The sequence below is a fragment of the Megalops cyprinoides genome, chromosome 5 (genome assembly GCF_013368585.1).
Source record: "Megalops cyprinoides isolate fMegCyp1 chromosome 5, fMegCyp1.pri, whole genome shotgun sequence".
Classification (NCBI taxonomy): domain Eukaryota; kingdom Metazoa; phylum Chordata; class Actinopteri; order Elopiformes; family Megalopidae; genus Megalops; species Megalops cyprinoides.
In genome coordinates this window covers 2,435,534-2,453,122 of record NC_050587.1, presented here as the reverse complement: position 1 = coordinate 2,453,122, position 17,589 = coordinate 2,435,534, and the positions used below count along the sequence as shown (strand labels likewise).

The window sequence follows — 17,589 nt, the reverse complement described above, 5'->3', positions numbered from 1 at the left end:
GATAGGGTACATGGGTACTTTTGAGTTACTTATGGTCTCGTACAATCTGAGTTGAACAATAGTGCTCGATAAATGGCTCGTCCCAAGGGGATTTCAACATCAGAACTGCAAAGCGCCACAGCTTTCCTGCCTTTAAATACAACAGAAAAAAGTGTACACTGTTAATATTGGCCCTGGAACAGTCACAGTTGGATCAAATCGGATCAGCATTAATGGACCGGCTGGCAGCTGTTCTCTAAACGCAAACCTTTAAAAAAGGAACTTGCTGGCAGCCTGTGGAAGGGGCCGTAAAACAAAGCTCATGTGAAGCGAGGCCGCACGTTCCCCGAAAAGCGTTCACCACCGAAAATCAGCACGATGATTGTTTCCATCAGAACTGCTTCCCAGATGGTCATTATGATATACAGTTTCACACATAATATCTGCTGTTTGCATTTCTGCTAGCACCCCCCAGCCTCTCCTGAATGAGAATAAGGGAAATAATAAGACAAGGAAAGACAGGAAGCCTTTGCCCAGTTGAAAATCTGACTAATGATCTTTGAAGGGTACAATGAATGCAGCAGCAGGCAGCTTGTGTGTGTGCGTGCGTGTGTGTGTGTGTGTGTGTGTGTGTGTGTGTTGGGAGGGGGGGGGGGGGGGGGGGGGGGCTTATCATTGGATGGCCTATTGATCTGGTGTTAAAAGTCAATGCAGTTCATGTATATCAGATTTTAAAATCACACAGTACTACTAGTAATACCAAAAAAGTGAAACGACTGCATAAGATCTAATTGGAGTTGTTCGATTAGTTGTGGTTGACAGGGAAGCGATGATGACATTGATTGACGCTGTCTGGTCAGCACTACTGTACGCTGTAGGCAATGGCTGGGGAGAGGCGCTGTTTTTCTAATACTTTTTTATGGTCGGTAATATCTATTTGAGACAGAACGCGGTGTCCGTGGGCTGGGAACAGATCACCTTGGCAGTGAGATTCGGGGAAGTCTCTGAACACCGCCGCAAACAGCACTCCTCCATACCCAGCAGCAGCATCAAATAAACTACAGATGCTCCAATACCGCCACATGATGACCACTGTGCTATCGCCGCAAAGCTACCATCTGCAGTCTGTCATCCCACGTCTGGTGACCGTGGCAGAACACCCTGGCTACGACAGCCCTCCGGGGTCCGGCACACGGAGCGGATTCGTCACGAGCCTTAAGCGCGCGTCACCGTCGGCCGAACTTTCCAGTAATTCGTCGTCATTGTGGCTTGTGGAAATGGCTGGAATTCGTCTGCAAACCATCCTTTTCCTTCCAATTAAAATTGTGTTTTGAATGATTTTTTTTGGAAAGTTGGGAAAGTAGAAATGGACTTCGCCGTAAATCCAGCAATGAACCTACAGGTCTGCCTTCAATTTACAAGGGTTTTGGACGTATTCCTGTGCCATGTCTGTTTAAAATGTAATTATTACTTTTACTTTGAAAATTCCCAACACAAAAAGTTACATAGTGTTTTTGATTATTTGATTTACAGTCATTTAATTGATATTTTTTATTTTGTAATTATAAAGCATCCATGTTTTTTGATTCTTTAGAAAATAATGTTAGCCATGCTCCTTCGACTATGTAACTAGCTATCTTACAGCATTTCTGGCCATTTTCCAGTTGCTCTGAACGTTAGTTGTTTAAAAGAGCCTGCCAAGAAGAATTAAAGCTAAGTGCCCCACATGTAAAACTGTGGCTTTTATTTTTATTAGCATCACCTGTAATTAGTGACTTCTGGATAAAATTTGGTATTCAGAAAGGTTAACGTCACATAACCTCAGCTCCTGTAATGAACCATTTGTGTATAAGAAAAAGTTTACAGTTTTTTTTTTTTTTTTTCAGGTTCAATGAGTTTGGCGCTTGCAATCAACATATCCTGAACATGCTAAAAATGTCATAAACAAGATCATCCAGTAGGTGGCAGTATCGAATTAAAATGAGTTACATCATTAACGGTTTCGCAAAAGTTGTATGTTGTATTGTGAGGTTTTTTCTCCATTTTCTTCTTTAATAGAAAAATGGGGAATAAAAACACGGTCTGTCCATAAAGTTGTATGTTTCCAGTGGACGAATGACCTTGACATCACTGAGGATTAGTTACCATGATAGGGATTAGCAATAAAAAAAAATGAGAACATTTTTTGCTGATTTATTAGTGGTGTCAGGTTCAAATGAAATCCATGCCAAATACATGGCATTGGGAACACGTAATTCATTTGTGCCACTGCCAGTGCCCCCAATAGTTGGATTAATTGTATGATGCACATACTGTATGTAGGTTAAGCACCCTTTTAGTGCAAAAGCATATTTGTCATCCTTCTGGAGCAGCTCCAGTATAGCGCAAACAGCTCAAATACTGTGTATTAGTGGCAAACCAAATCTGTTACTCACAGAGTGTCACAGAAACCGAAGAACCCACTGGGCTAATGATGCCTGCATTAAAAAACTGACCACCAGGTGGCAACACAAAACAATAAATCAGCTCCTGATGCTTGACCTTGTCTTGTTGACCTTGGCATGTTTAACTGTTCTTCACTAGTAATCACCAGATGTAACACTTCCATATTAATATCTTTCATGATTATGATCTATAACAGGACTTAAAAAAATATTGAAAAACAGCTTCAGCTCTCCTAATTTTGAAACAATTGAACAAAGAAAAATGATGTGTGAGTGATGAACTCACATGGGAGCTTACCTATAGATTAAAATTATTTTCTCTTGTTGAAAAGTGAAATGACAAAGTCATGGCCATGTGAACAAAGTATAATTTCTTACTTAAAAAACCCCACTGAATTCATTCATTACATCTGATGACTAAAGCAGATGGTCACTCTGCTATAGAAGCAACAGGGGAAGTACTAGCTGAAGGTTTGAAAATATTACTACATTCTGGGCTGAGGGAGACTAACAGGCAGAGCTCCTTCACAAACTGCCTCGTGGGCCTGCAGACACAGGCATTTTCACACCACCCCACACAGACAGGGGACATGTCACAACAGGTATTCGGAATCAACCACATTAAACCAAATCCAGTCATAGCCATAAGGATAAAAGTCATATTATGCACCATTATTTGGTTTCACCACAAAGCATCTCCTACACATTCTCCCACACAATGATTATACTGTGCACCACCGCCCCTCAAGGCAAATAAGACATATATTACTTGTCAAAGGCTCTACCAGCTATGCTGCTAAAGCCATCGGATTGAAGGACATGGTGTTAATGCTTGTGTTATGTCTGTGTGTGTGGGTGAAATTAACGGGTGCACATGTGTGTGTGTGGGTGTTTGTGTATGCATGTGTGTACCTGTGCGTGTGTGCATGCATCCATCTGTATATGTTTGTCTCTACAGCCTGTAACATTCGATGTGTATGCACACCCATTTATGTGAGCATATGAGAAGGAGTGCTCCATAGGAATACTTTTGTTTCATGGGAATAACTAGCAAAATAAACATGGCCTGTGCCTGCCTCAGCCCCTTTGCAGCCCCTCGGATGTAGTCCAACTGGAGGCCTTTATGTAACTGAGAGAAGAATGCTGGAATGAAGCCCTGGATACTTTGGACACAGCCTGGGGTTCAGATTCAGCAGACAGCACCTCCGCAGCAATAAGGATCATGGTCATGCCTCTTTACCCTCCAAAAAAAATCCACACACACATGATAACAATAGTGCCACACTCAAAAGTGCAAAATTCATCTCCACAAACTCCACAAAAAAGTGTATTACACATTCACAGAGAGTGAAAGGCATCAAGGACAAAAATAATCCAAATTCAAAGCCAGGGAAGTTAAAGCTAGCCTTGGCTTCAAACTCTATAAAAGCTTGAGCTCAGAAAGACTGCAACAATAGTATAAAAGTACTGCAAGATGTGTATCAAGTGATTTTATTTTTAGTCTAAGCACAAGATGAACAATTACAGCCCAGCTCTTCTTTGATGTTACCATCCAGGTACTTTGCCGTTTCCCTCAGGGCTAATGAGGAGACAGCAGGTATAAGCAGGACGACACTGCATGCCACTGGACCACCTTTACTTACATAGTACAGCTCAGTCTGACACAGCACAGTTGCCTTGTGACCTTGCATAGAATTTCAGACTGCTACATAGGAATGAAAGTTATCCATTCTTGATGGATTGGGTCACATCTGCTAAACTCTTCATACTGTGGTCTTTTGGTCATTTGTCATACAGGGAAAATTCCACAAGCCCTCATTCCCTCCAGTGTGTCTTCTGCAACCTTCTACACCTTTCAGAGAAGCAGCTAATGGAACAGTATTCACACCTGCCTGTCTCTTCAGTCTCACTGATATCCTTTACCTTGTGGTAACAATTTTCTCACAGAGAACCCCATTGTTCAGTTTCCATTAAACTTTGTTTTCAGTTTAGAAACCATTTCAGGTGCAGATAGGCTGCCTCCAGTTCCTCTTTAGCACTTTCCATAATCCACTCAGCCTTTACAAAGTTAGCATGTTAAAATAAATATTGAAATTAGTTAAATATCTTTAAAATGATAAGTCAAAATGTGACACATGTGTGTGTTTTTTTTTTATAAAATAAACTAAGGCCTCCTAAGTGGCCTCCAGTGGTGTGTCCCCTTTTGCGAAGTCATATCTTCAGTTGATCATTAACATCATTACACCAGTATAAGTATTCAATAACTGACAAAAAGGCAGGCACATATAAATATAACAGGTAACTCAAGTATGTGGGTTCAGCAGTGATTGCAGTAATTGTCAGCAGTAATACTCTGTCATCCATGCCATTCTTTTCAGAAGCCTTTGAATCTGAGAGCGCAAGCAGCAGAATTCTGAACATTCTGCAGCGACATACTAGGCTCACAGATAACCCACTCAGCAGATCAAAACCTGAGACAAAAGCATAGCGCGCAACATTAATCACGCTTCAAAAGGCTCTTCAGACAGGGCTATCCAGACTCCAGTCCTCAGCACAGTGGAAATGCTCTACCCACAACCTCATGGCATATCCAGCATGCAGGAGACATCTGTACATGGATGTTGGAAAATATAAAATATATAGCATTTACACTGACTCTCATGCCCTTGTGAGAAATCAAAGCAGGACATGTCCCTACAATCACTGCCATGTTACCATGATGTGGAGTTGGCTGTTTTGTAAACAGAGAATGAAGGTACACAAAATACTGACTGCAAACACATGTAACATGATCACATATTCACCGTCAATGAGTTCAGGTTTGTCTGACATATACAAGTTAACACAGTAAATATAGCATTCCTAACTTTGAAGAGAACATTCCAAAAACATCAGTCGCTAAAAGTGAAATATAAGAGGAAAAAAACAACCTTCATTAAAAAAAAAACCCACAAGAGAAGTGACAATTCTATTATTCAGTCTCCTTCAAACACTGCCATCTTGTAGATGTACATCAAGGATCACTTTAAACTGCATACGACGCATCTCTTTAGAACACTGAGTGCATTTTGGACTACATAGTCAATTACTTGTATTGCTATACATTCAGAACTGAAAACAACGTCCTCAAAGTTTCGTTGGTTGGTGAAATTCCATCAGGGCGAGGCCATGGTGAAAAGGATCTGCACTAACATAGAGAAGCAGGGCACTTGGGCGATTACGTAAGCCAGGGAACGAGTAGGGGCTTTCAGGGCACACAGATAGGCGACACTGTGGACAATCCGGCCCAGAAAAAAGACCAGAAAGTGAACTCGTGCAACATTTAGAGAGGGTTCTGTCATCGAGTAAACCGCACCCAAGAACAGGAAGGGGAAGATGTTCTCCATGTCGTTGTGATGAGCCCTAAAAATAGACACATACAAAAAAGCATTTGTGTTACAAATATTGATACCCAACGTTTGAAAAATACACAATACTGTCAATATGTTTTTTTTCTGAGATTTTATTAGCAGGTGTTTTACAGTGCACATGCTTCAAAAAAGTTGGAGGAAAAAAAAATCACTGGCTCTTAACTTTTCAATATGTACATAAAACAATCATTCATAAAACTAATATGGGTCACTGGGTCATAAATGAATAAATTAACTGTATTCACTATTTTATTGTGCGGAGTGTGAAAATGTATTTACAGAAAATGTAATTCAACAGAGTTTCTATCAGTTCTTTTCCTACTGACATACTCCAGTCTAACCACTATGACACTTTATCATTCACCTTCACATTCTGGTGTGCCTACCAAATTTAGCATATGAATTACCCTTTCCAATGTCTACATTCTGAATTGATTTAAATTAGTATGCATATTACTTGAACTGTCAGTAACAACACTGAAGTTGTTGCATAGAAATTGCCAAAAATAATCTCACATAATTACTTAAGAATCACCTTCGTTAGAAATTAAGTCAATATTATCAGTGACTGAGCCATGAACACATGCAGATTTAGTGGGTTGTGGACCAAACCACTTTTAAAATCTACCATCTTATTTTATTAACCTTAACCTGTTACTGCTGCATTTCCTATGGTTCATGGAAACCTCCAAACCACTCAGATGACGGGTACATGCATGAGTAGAATGCTGAGTGGATTGCTACACCTGCTGAAGCGAGGGCCAGCTCTTTAAAAATGAGAGTGAGCCAGCTGTTTATAAGGCTGCCCAGAGAGTTAGGGAACTTGTCCTGACCACAGACTTAGCTCTATGGCACAGAATTGACATGTAATCTGCCAAAACTGATTGAGAGACAACAGGGGATGAACATATTGGCTTCATTTCACTGAGGTAGGGGTGAATGTGTTGGTCAGGGGTCCCTCATCACACTGTTTTCGGCACCCTGGCACTCATTTCAATCCCTATGAGCTGTTCAGATAATGTCAGAGAAATGCACCTCTCTTCTGTTCAGGTTGCTTCCCAGTGCATTGTGGGAATTGTAGTGTGAAAAACAGTCACAGTTGGCATGCGTGTGCATTACAGACTTGCATGCACTGCATCCTGTACTCCTGCACAGGGAAAGGGGATGCAACAGTGAAACGAGCCAAATGCACAGCTAGCTGCTACAAAAAGTTGGATGAAAAATGGGAAATACAAAATAAATAGAAATGCAAATAATAACTGGAAATGCACTGAATGGAAATTCCCAGATATTGCATACAGAGGGGGACATTTTGAATGGTCCTTGTTGAGTCAGTTTAACTCACAACACCAAGAAATGCAATGTCATGTCATTTATTTCTGCCCCTGCTCAAATATTTTCAACTCTTACACATCTACACAAGTTTGACCATAACCAACAATAACTTTTTAAAATAAATTAGCTTCATCTCTTTACTCAAAGTCGAGGGCAGATCATCACACAGGTTAATGTTGAATGCCTCCCTTTCACAACGATTAGCAAAGTCATTTACTGCTGTACTCGAAAACACAGTGACCAGCCTTCATTTCTTTAGCAAGGAATCTGTAGAGAAAAAGGTGAGTGTGGAGTTTCCACTTGAAAGGAATGCCAGCGATATCCCCTGAGGTGGAAGCAGTCCCAGGAACCGCTGCCAACACGATCATCTGCTTCTCATCAAGCCTTCATTCCTGAACAACTGACACAGCTTCCTAATGGATACTCAGAACTGAAGCTGTGTCTGGATGATCATCCTCTTTACATGAACCACAAGTCTTTATTGCAACATGTTGCTGTGAGTCAGTGACCATGCAAACTACTATAATCTTCCACTCATTTGAAAGGCTTCCTGTCTGTATCACTTTCACTTAAGGAAAATTTTACTCAGAACTATGTAAGCTCTGTGTACTGTATTAATAAAGTTCACAACATATGCAGTATTATTCAAATTTATTTTGAATTGGAATTTTTCAAAAGAAAGCTATAAATAATAATTCTGTCGCACTAATAGACATGATCACACTTGAAACATTATAATTACTCTCATGTAGTAAACACTCAGACTCATACCTCAACACTCTTATCAACACAATCTCTGTTTAAGAGCTGCAGGTTATTTATAATTATTTTTTCAGATTTCAGAAGGTGATATCAGCTTTTTGGTGTCGCTAAGCACAAAATTGGAGAGGAAAGGTCTGTTGTGGTAATAGCAAGTAGACCCACTTCCTGACACTGGGTCAGAGACTGCAAGAAACACGTGTATTGGGGGGGGAGTCCACAACTGCAATGTACAACAGAAGCACTAACTAGACAAACTAAGAGGCCATTTCCTCTACCTACCCAGCCCATGCTGAAAAAATATTATTCCAGTGTCCCCTCCCCTTGTGATAAGCAGAACAATCTGGTAGAGCAGCCCCCTTGTCCTTAAAAGACAAAGTGCTCATACAGTTAAATATTGAAATCACCTTTGGATTGCAAAAACTGCGCACAGATTTACCCTTGAAATATTTTATGTGTTCTGTGGCTATGTATTTACATAGTTTGCCAGACTGTAGAGCAATCGCTAGCATTCTTGCACCTCTAAGATACAGATCGAAGTACAGGCCTTCATAGCTCATGGCTTTGCAGGTGAACATCAGATAATATGTAAAGCAGAAATTTTTTAATGAAACAAATTCGGCCTCCGATGTAAATTCCGTCAACCTTTGACGTTCAAAACGCAACTGTGTTACGAGTGCAGTGCACTCTCACTGTGAACTGGGAAAATTCAGGCTTGTTTTGCTTAGGCTTCGGAGTGGAAAGTTTTCACGCATAAAAAAAACAGCTGCTATCCCCCGGTCTAGAGGATAATTTCCCGGCATGTTGGAGCAACACTGAAGTTAAATCATTCCAGAGGCTGCGGTAGAGACGGTGACATGTACAAAAACCTGACAAAGGTAATCTGGAATGACACATATGACGGTCCTCAACTCTTCGTACAGCTCGTGTCGAGTTTAAAAACAATGTCCAATTGTTAGAGTAACACAGAGTCAAACTCAGAGTCAAATTGAACGTTATAAGCCAACAACACATTGTAGCCTGTAAACCAACAGCTGGCTAAAGTAATGCAGGGTAGCCTACAAATTCAGTATAGCCTACAATGCAAATAGGCAATGACAACTTCATGGGTCAGTAGAATTATATGGCAGCGTTACTTGTTCTCACCTCCTGCATCGCTCGACGTAGGGATCTTCTCTGCAGTACTGAACTCCTCCGTGTCTCATTGCATCTTCAGGATTCGCGAACGCCTTCAATGCAAAAGGTCACACAGCGTCAAGTCAAGCACAAGCGTCACACAGCGTCTTTTTACCTATATATGACTATCGATATGACCTGCAGAAAAAAATGCATGCGCTACGAAACGATCAATGTTGGAACTAACTTACCATACATGTAGCCAATTCAATAAAAAGACACGAAAAATCGGTAGGTCTCCCCTTAGACGTACAAACGGTTAGTGGGATGGCTGCTACAACGCAGTGTTCACGCATTTAAACTTAGAAATAGGTTCATAATATCAGAATCTACAGTTTTAACCTAACCATAGCCACTCACCTTTTTACGAAGTCTCACTTGTCCCGTAATGATTGCAATGATGTACATTTTAAGCACAAGAAGCGTGCTATAGAAAACGAAAGATGCAAAGACCTCATTATCCAACATTGTGACTTGATTCAGTGACAGATATACGGACAGAGCTGTCGCTCGCTGAGCGGTAATAAGCGACGTGCCAGAGGGAGTGCTCACAGACGCGAATGCCAAGGACCGGTTGCGAGACGTATTTCACTGACGTTTTTTTTTCCGTCAGCAGGACTCATATTACTTAAATCGTAAGCTACCGGATGGAATGTAGCAACACCTAAATTACATTAATAGGTGGTAATTTCCACAAATTTAGATATTTGTTTCTACATGAGCAATGGATCACTTCCAAAGTGTATGCCATGGATCTGGGGTCTGGGGTCTTAGAAATATAACAATCAGCTATCTGGCTATGACCAGTAAGCTAATTTATTCTAGCTATAATAATTAAGCAGTTAAGTAACCAGCTGGTCACTGTCACAGAATCCATATTTTGTTAGACACGTGAATATGGAAGGTGTCCCAATGTGTGACTGTCCCCAAACCTTCCCTTTCCATGAGAGGAAAATACAAGCATATATCGATTTAAAACCCAGGTGATATGTGATTAAACTGTACATATTCTAAACTGGTAGAGCCTGGTAGGCTCAGCTTTTGTTGTTAGAGAGTCATGTCTGCTTGCCACACCTTTCAGCTAGTATTTCTTGTTTGTATTGGAGGCAGCTGTGACAGGATTTTATACCTGCAGGCCATGGATTCTTTTAAAATGCACATCATCAAGTTGTTTGAAGAACCTTTAAGCAGAAGAGCTCTCTGCTTAACCTATACAATCTGCCTTATGGATGTGTTGAGATCCCAAAAATCATCCCAAAAAAGTGTTTTCATGTTTCATAATGTGAATGTCATTGTCACTATCGACTGATGTTCACAGCTTGAAGGTAATTTTGATATGGAAATTGACAAGGACTACAGACGTTTGTGCATCCAAGCCAAACTAAACTCGGTAGCCTGAGAAAAGTGCAATACTGTAAACTTGAAAAGAATATTCTTGCATTCTGATACTCAGAAAACCTTTGTCAGTGTTCCCTGCTTCTTAAGGTTTAGTTTAAAACATTTAAACTTCCAATGTTACGTTACACATGTAAATTGTTCTATTAATAATGGAGAATTATCTATTGTTTTCATCAGAATACATTTAGATTTGTTATTGTCTGAAGATCCACAAATGCTGTTCCTTCGATGTGTAACATGTACAAATATATCACATTAAATGAAATAATTTAAACTGAAGCAGTTATAGCACATTATATTCATTCTCTCCATCAAGGCATTTTTGGATAAAGCTTTTGAAAAATATTTGATTACCAAGTTGGCAGAAGATGGCTATCTCTAGGTTCAGCTCTTTTTAAGATAAATTACTAATGACTATCTCTGGTACAAATGCTACGTGTCATTAATTAAGATTCGGTGAAATAAACTTTCTATTGGTGTCACTGTGGCAGAAAAACAGGCTGAGCTGAAGTTGTGTGATATACAGGAAATGCATGGCTCACCACTCTCCGACGACACTGTTTGGAAGATACACACAGTTTATTGACTCAAAACCCAGTAGTTTTCAGTCAATAAACTGGCAGCATCTTATAAGCAGGATTTCCACAGAGCATCTGAACTTCTACATTGCTTCAAAAATGTGTGTATATATTGTCAAGCTAGTGTCCTCAGCTACAGTGGAGTTTATTTCAGTGATCAGATTTAACAAAACTCAGAGTGGCAGAGCTGTCTAGTAATCTCTCAAACAGGTAACAAATTCAGCAAGCAAGCTAAGACTTAATGACATGCTGTAGAGGGACCCACAAGCACATGTTTGATGGTTACTGAAGCACATGTTAGAATGATGGCTCGGAAAAGAGACAAATGGAGGTACAGAATCAGATGCAGGGCAAGAGAACCATGTAATGCCATTGGCTGTCTGTCCGAACTCAGACCACCATAAACATTTAATCCATTCAACATTCATCGATTTAGTTTTACAGGAGGGAGGTGATGATTAAGCACTGCCTGAACAAATTCAGAGGAATTATACATCTAACGTTAAATTTTACAGACAAAGCCTTACTCTGAATCTGAACACTACAGTTAGGGATCTGTGGTCATGCATTTTGCATGTATACATTCACAATTTTGATGAACAGTCAGCTCTTTTCATGAAATGTTGGTCATTCCAAGGTCAACTATAAAAAACAAACATGCAAATGCAGTCAATGCACTGTGGGATTGCAGTTACCAGTTTTAGAATAGTTATTCCCTTTCTCTCCTCTTACTTTACACACTTTTGGTATTCTTGTATTGGAGTCTTATTGGAGACTTATGTCCCACATGTATCTCCAGCTCAGAGTGTGTTTCTTGTTATAGCCACCAATTACAGCAAAGATTCGATCAGTACTCAGACTAGGTACTGGCTCATTGCATTGGCAGCCATGACGGAACAGTACATGTTGACGGACTGTCTCCATGTCCAAGCTTAGAGGCATGTGCCACAAAGTTATTGCTAGCATTACCTGGCCATGGGACATTGCACATAAATGTTCTTTAATATGTGGTTAGCCTGAAAATGGCTACTTACTGGGTACTACTACTAGGTTTAACTGATTTACTTCCCTCTGCCAGAATACAATACAATTATACAATTATTCATATTGACATCCCCTTGCTACAAACTCAGAGCTTTTGCCAGAAACCATAGTCAATAAAAGATATGGAGTCTGTTAGTAATCAACTGTCTGTAAAATCTAGAATGGCCTGCCACTTTAACCTCAGAAATTGCAAGTGGTGACACAATCTGTGTCTCCTGCAAAGGAGTGTATAAAATTCTATATGTTGTACACTGTAAAACGTGGTCAGATACTCTGAAAGGAAATCTTTAAGCCACAAAAAATTCATAAATCAGATGTGACTGCTATGACTCTAGAAGTGGAGATAAAAAAGTATGTTAAACTGAGTAAGAGGGGTTTCCTTTAACAAATTTACCTATTGCAGTAAATAACTGTTTCAGACAGTAATTGTTGTAGTGTACATGTGGAATGTGCCAATGAAGGAAGCCAGCTATTGGCCAATGAGGTATACCTGTACTCAGTTAAATTTTCAAATGCAGGTGGGAAGCAGAGGATTTGGTTTGTGAACTCTACCATTGCTCAGATATCTTCCTAGTTGTGCTGAAAATGAAAAAGCAGTTGTTTTTAAATGCTCCATTTGATGTTGTGGGCAGTGTATAAGTCAGTGCTGCCAGACACAAACCACAAGCTTGCACATAGCAAAGATTTTTATCAGTTTTCTTGGAAATTAGGAAGCCTCTCAGCTTCCATTCAATGGTTTACTTATCTTTATACATTTACACTACTGATTCCATCTTTGAACGGCACATTTTGATAAATAAGTCACATGGTCATGGTCTCATGCTACTGTGTTCTGTGGTGTAGTGGTAAGGAGCAGGGCATTTTAACCCAGGTGGGCCACTGCTGTTGCACACTTGGACAAGATTACTATCCCAGATTCTCTCCATAGATATCCAGCTGTATAAATGAATAACATGTAAAATTGTAAGCTGTGAAAGTCATTTTAGTTAAGATAAGCAAAATGTGAAGGGAGTCATGGCAGTCATGCCTGAATAAAGTGCAGTACATTTTGATAAATGGTGCAAGACTTGCACAACAGTTTGTTGAATGCTGCAAGGTACTTCTGGGTGCTCAGCAACTAATCAACATACTACAGTGTCATCACTGAATTGGAAAGGAAGGAGCTGTTGACAGAAACCAAAATTAGTGATGGTATTGAGAAATGTTCAGATTCAGAGCAGCTGACTGAAAGAGAAGCTCATACTGCCCCCGAAGAGCTTGTTTATTACAGAATTCCTTTAATGGGTGAAATCCATGAAAGCACAGTATAATTTGCACTATTTTTGCCTTAAAAATATATGGCCTTATTTGTGAAAATTGTAGCCCCCATTAAATATTACCCATTTTTACCAGAAAAGAGAATGACACAGAACTCATTGAAACTGAGAAAAGCAGTTGTTAGGAGCAGTTTGACTTCAGGGTGACTATTAGTCATTTTAAGAGTAGTCATAACCTGAAAATGTAATACTGAGTGCTGAGTCAAGGGGCATTGAGTCACACATATCAATGACTCAGCAGGAAATTCATCCTTTGGCAGCACACACTTAAAAACACAAATTAAAACACAAATTCTGCACAGAATCAGTGGATAATGCGATGCTTCACCAAGCTCAAAATTAATCAAATCTTTAATGAGTTCTTGTGAGCCAAAAGGAGTGCCTTCTCCCCACAATGAAGTACGTTAATCAATATGGAAGGCTCAAAACACTACAGTTTCACCATTCTGTCACTCTTGGGGACCAGAGTGCATTGATGCTTCCATGCAGAGCACGTTGTGCACCACTTCAGCCCTTGAACAGCAGTGCTCTGAGGAGTAACAAGGGAAACAGGGGGAATTATTCCAAAGGCATGAGGAGCATGCACTCCCTTCATAACTTCGCAGTCGAAAGGCACAGATCTCAGTGCAGTGCAAAATTCATCACAAGGACGATATAACAGTGTTGCACAGGATACCAGTGCACAGACTGCAGCTCTGTGTCTGTGTGATGCATTTCAGTGCAAAGCAAAGGAGGGGCAAAGTACTCCAGCAGTCTTTTCCACCTATCAACCACCGATTAACATTCAGTGATAAATAGGGCACAGACCCAGAAAGAAAGGGACACAGTTTATCCCCTTGAACAGTGTACTTACTCTGGGGAGTACTGTGTGAATTTCATAATGAATTCAAACAAAAGGAAGAATCAGGAATCACAAACATTTTGCATTTACCTTATGCTGATATTGACTGAATCAAACAAAAAATAAATGAATGAATAAGAAATTTAAATAATTAAATTTTGACATAATTTTAATTTTATTGAACAAATATCAAAATGGACATAACGTAATGTCATCAAAATGACATTTGAGATTAAAGGATCTGAGATCAATAATCGCTACTGCTGGTAGTACTGAAATTACAAAACAAGTACCTCTATACAATCCATGCAAATGCCTTACAAAGGCTAAGGCACCACCATTATGTGTGGCCAAGCCAAAATGAATTTAAATGGTGGATGCCCTCAGGCTTTGCTATACATTTTCAAAATCAAATTACTGTCATTTAACTTAATGGCACACTGTAGGGATGTACTTATTTTGGGAAGTTTTTGAACAACAAAAGGAAGGTATCCCTGCATGAACTTGTTCTAAAACACTAAATTAGTCTTTCATTTTTCATTCATTCAACATCGTTATTCTCAACCCAGTTATAAAATTACTGTATCCAGGGCCACCTGGATGTTCAATTATTATGTTCAATTATTTATATGTGTTAAATTTTGTCTAAATTCTATGTAAGCTGTTTCAGTAAGTACATGACAATAGGAGTTTGTTCCACAGTAAGACTCAGCAATAACAAAAATTTCTAATCACCTTTTTCCCTTGGATTGGTTTGGACTTATTTTCAGCATATACCTGTAAGCCGTAATAGGCCCTTGTATATACACCTGGATTTTGCATTGTACCATCCTTACTACCTACACAAGTAATGCCTTTGTGGTATGTATATTATTTAGTTCAAGTTAAATATCATTTTATCAAGACAATAGCAGTGTAAAAAATGGGGTGAGCAAGACCTATGGTGCATCGTTAATTCAAACGAAATACATTTAGACTTTTAGATAAGACCACATCTGGGCTTTGATCATAATGGTTAATGGTACAAGGTACAATGCTACAAGGCAGTTCTTTTAAGAAAACAAAACCTGTGGAAAGTGTCTGAACTCATGAAAAATGTCTAGATCTGCCATGTGAGGACCATGCATGTGGGATGTGTTAGACTTTGTCATTCAATTATTTTCCCTGGGGCTCCATTTTCACATAGTTTCATTTCCAATTAAATGTACGCGCTAAATGGTAATCAAGGAAAATCTTCAGATATTAGCCCCAGGTGCCCTTTGCAAGATTCCTAGCAATTATTATGTCTATTATGGTGGAGAAAGGAATTTTCCACCATTTATCTCTCATGGCAAAATGCAATTATCAGTGATCAGTTAGGAGATGCCAGTAATTTTTCAGTTTTGGGGATCTTTTTTCCATTTAACAAAACACTGATTAGTCATCAGATGAAAGCATTCTACCCTCTGTTAAGTATCATTTAAAATTAATGAATATTCCAGCAGCCTAGCAAAAGATCAGAAAAATCTCTCTGTAACAACTTAGTGAGATAATTCGGCACAGTGCAACAGGAATCTGGGTAAGGATTTATTATGCAGGTTGAAGTTCATCAGTGACTTGCAGAGGTCATCAGTGACCTCTGCATGTCACTCCTCAGTCTCTAAGCAGTCAGCGGAGGATGAACTGTTCGGCGTGACATCATCACAGCAGTCCTCTGCATCCGAGAAAGAGGACATATAGTGTAGGCCGGACACCCTCTGGTAGCCCCCGGCAGACACCTCAGGGAACACGGACAGCTCCATGGGCCGCACACCTGGCGTCTTTGGAGACGCACTCCACATGGAGACCAGCTGGGAACACATCGCGCAGCCCATGGTGGGAGGGGCCTGACCGCAGCTCCTGCCAGGCCTCCCCTCGGACACGTCCGTGAGCTGGCGTGCTTGCGTGCCTCCCCCCTGAAGCCCCGGGGCTAGTGGGGAGGAGTTGTGTGTGCCCCAGCCCACCTGACTAGAGATGCAGTTCACAGGGAGGATTCCTCAGGAAAGAAACCACCATCAGATGCCTCCGTAACTGCAGACAGCTGCCGCACATCCAGGAATGGCTGGAAGACAAGCCAGGGTGAGGATGAGGTTATGGATTCCATCAGGTTGTTGCACAATTCTTATAGGTCATTCAAGACTCAAATTGGCACCAGCATGTAAATATTTAAATCTGTACAGAACAGGAGTAAATGTTCAGGCCATTAGTCAGCTGCCTGCTGGTGCTGATAAAATGGCCACTGCTAGTGCCTTCTAAGCTTATCTGTAAACCTACAAAACAAATCCTTGAAATTTTGAGACAAATTGCTTATCTTGGTCCTCCAATGAGAGGTGGTGCTGTAAAGGCATTTCCCCTCTCTCAAATCAATCATTGAGTCCAGAGTGTTTGGCATCTTATCTGATTCTGCTGAGCTGCCGGTGTGTATAGTCTGAGAGTGTCAGGTGACCTTACTGCCTGGTAGAAGAACAATTTAGAGAAACATGAGAAGTGTGCATTGAGATGCCAAGCTTCAATGGCCTCTCTTGGAGGATTCAATTTCAAAAGGCTCTGACATCATTATCTAGGCGTGCATTCAGAGTTATTGAAATAGCACCAGCTGGACAAACAGGCTTAACGTTGGAAATTATCAGTGGGATTCAGAAACACATAAGATCAATAACATCTGAATTCCCTAACTTTATTAGTTCCTCAATGTTTCAGTGCAGACCAAACTAATTTCCATTTGGCCTAGACACTCACTAAGACTGACAGTGATTAATGGTTTATTCATGCTAGTGTTGAGATGGCACAATTGCTGTGGTCACAGTCAATGCAGTTGGTTCTGGGAAGTATGGCTCATGGAAAAGTCAGTAGGTAAAGAAATGAGGAATATCATTCATTCTCTGTAACAATTAGTCAGTGTCCATGTGTCTCTAATGTTCAAAGTATCTGCCCTTCAGAATCAGATTGGAGAGTCAACAGTGGGAAAAGATGATGGTGTCTTTATTTACCCATCTACAAGAGGCAGTACCCTGCAGCACCCAAAAATGCAAAACTCTGGATAGCAACATATCCCAGAATTCAGCTGGGCCAGGACAGTGACTACTATTTGTTGAAAGATGACAAACACTCAGGTGATGTTTGCATATTTTTATATCAGTTGGAAAAATCACTTTATTTGCAGAAATTACAGATGACACTTATTATGTCACTGTCAAGGAACAGCTGTGGTAGATTTAGATGATTTAAATGTTCAGACTCAAACTACTTCAAAGGAATGATAGAGCCACACAACTGTATTAGTATGTATAA

At 40.1% G+C, this 17,589-nt stretch overlaps 1 protein-coding gene across 1 annotated transcript; it reads right to left on the bottom strand.

Annotated features, from left to right (window-relative positions):
• Nucleotides 1–5,469: 5,469 nt before the first annotated feature.
• ptges (prostaglandin E synthase) lies at nt 5,470–9,647 on the bottom strand. Its single transcript, XM_036530194.1, has 3 exons — nt 9,464–9,647; nt 9,074–9,156; nt 5,470–5,825 (listed from the first exon to the last, which is right to left on the bottom strand). Exons 1-3 carry the CDS (start codon nt 9,569–9,571, stop codon nt 5,579–5,581), a joined length of 438 nt encoding a protein of 145 aa, XP_036386087.1. The 5' UTR covers nt 9,572–9,647; the 3' UTR covers nt 5,470–5,578.
• Nucleotides 9,648–17,589: the final 7,942 nt, after the last annotated feature.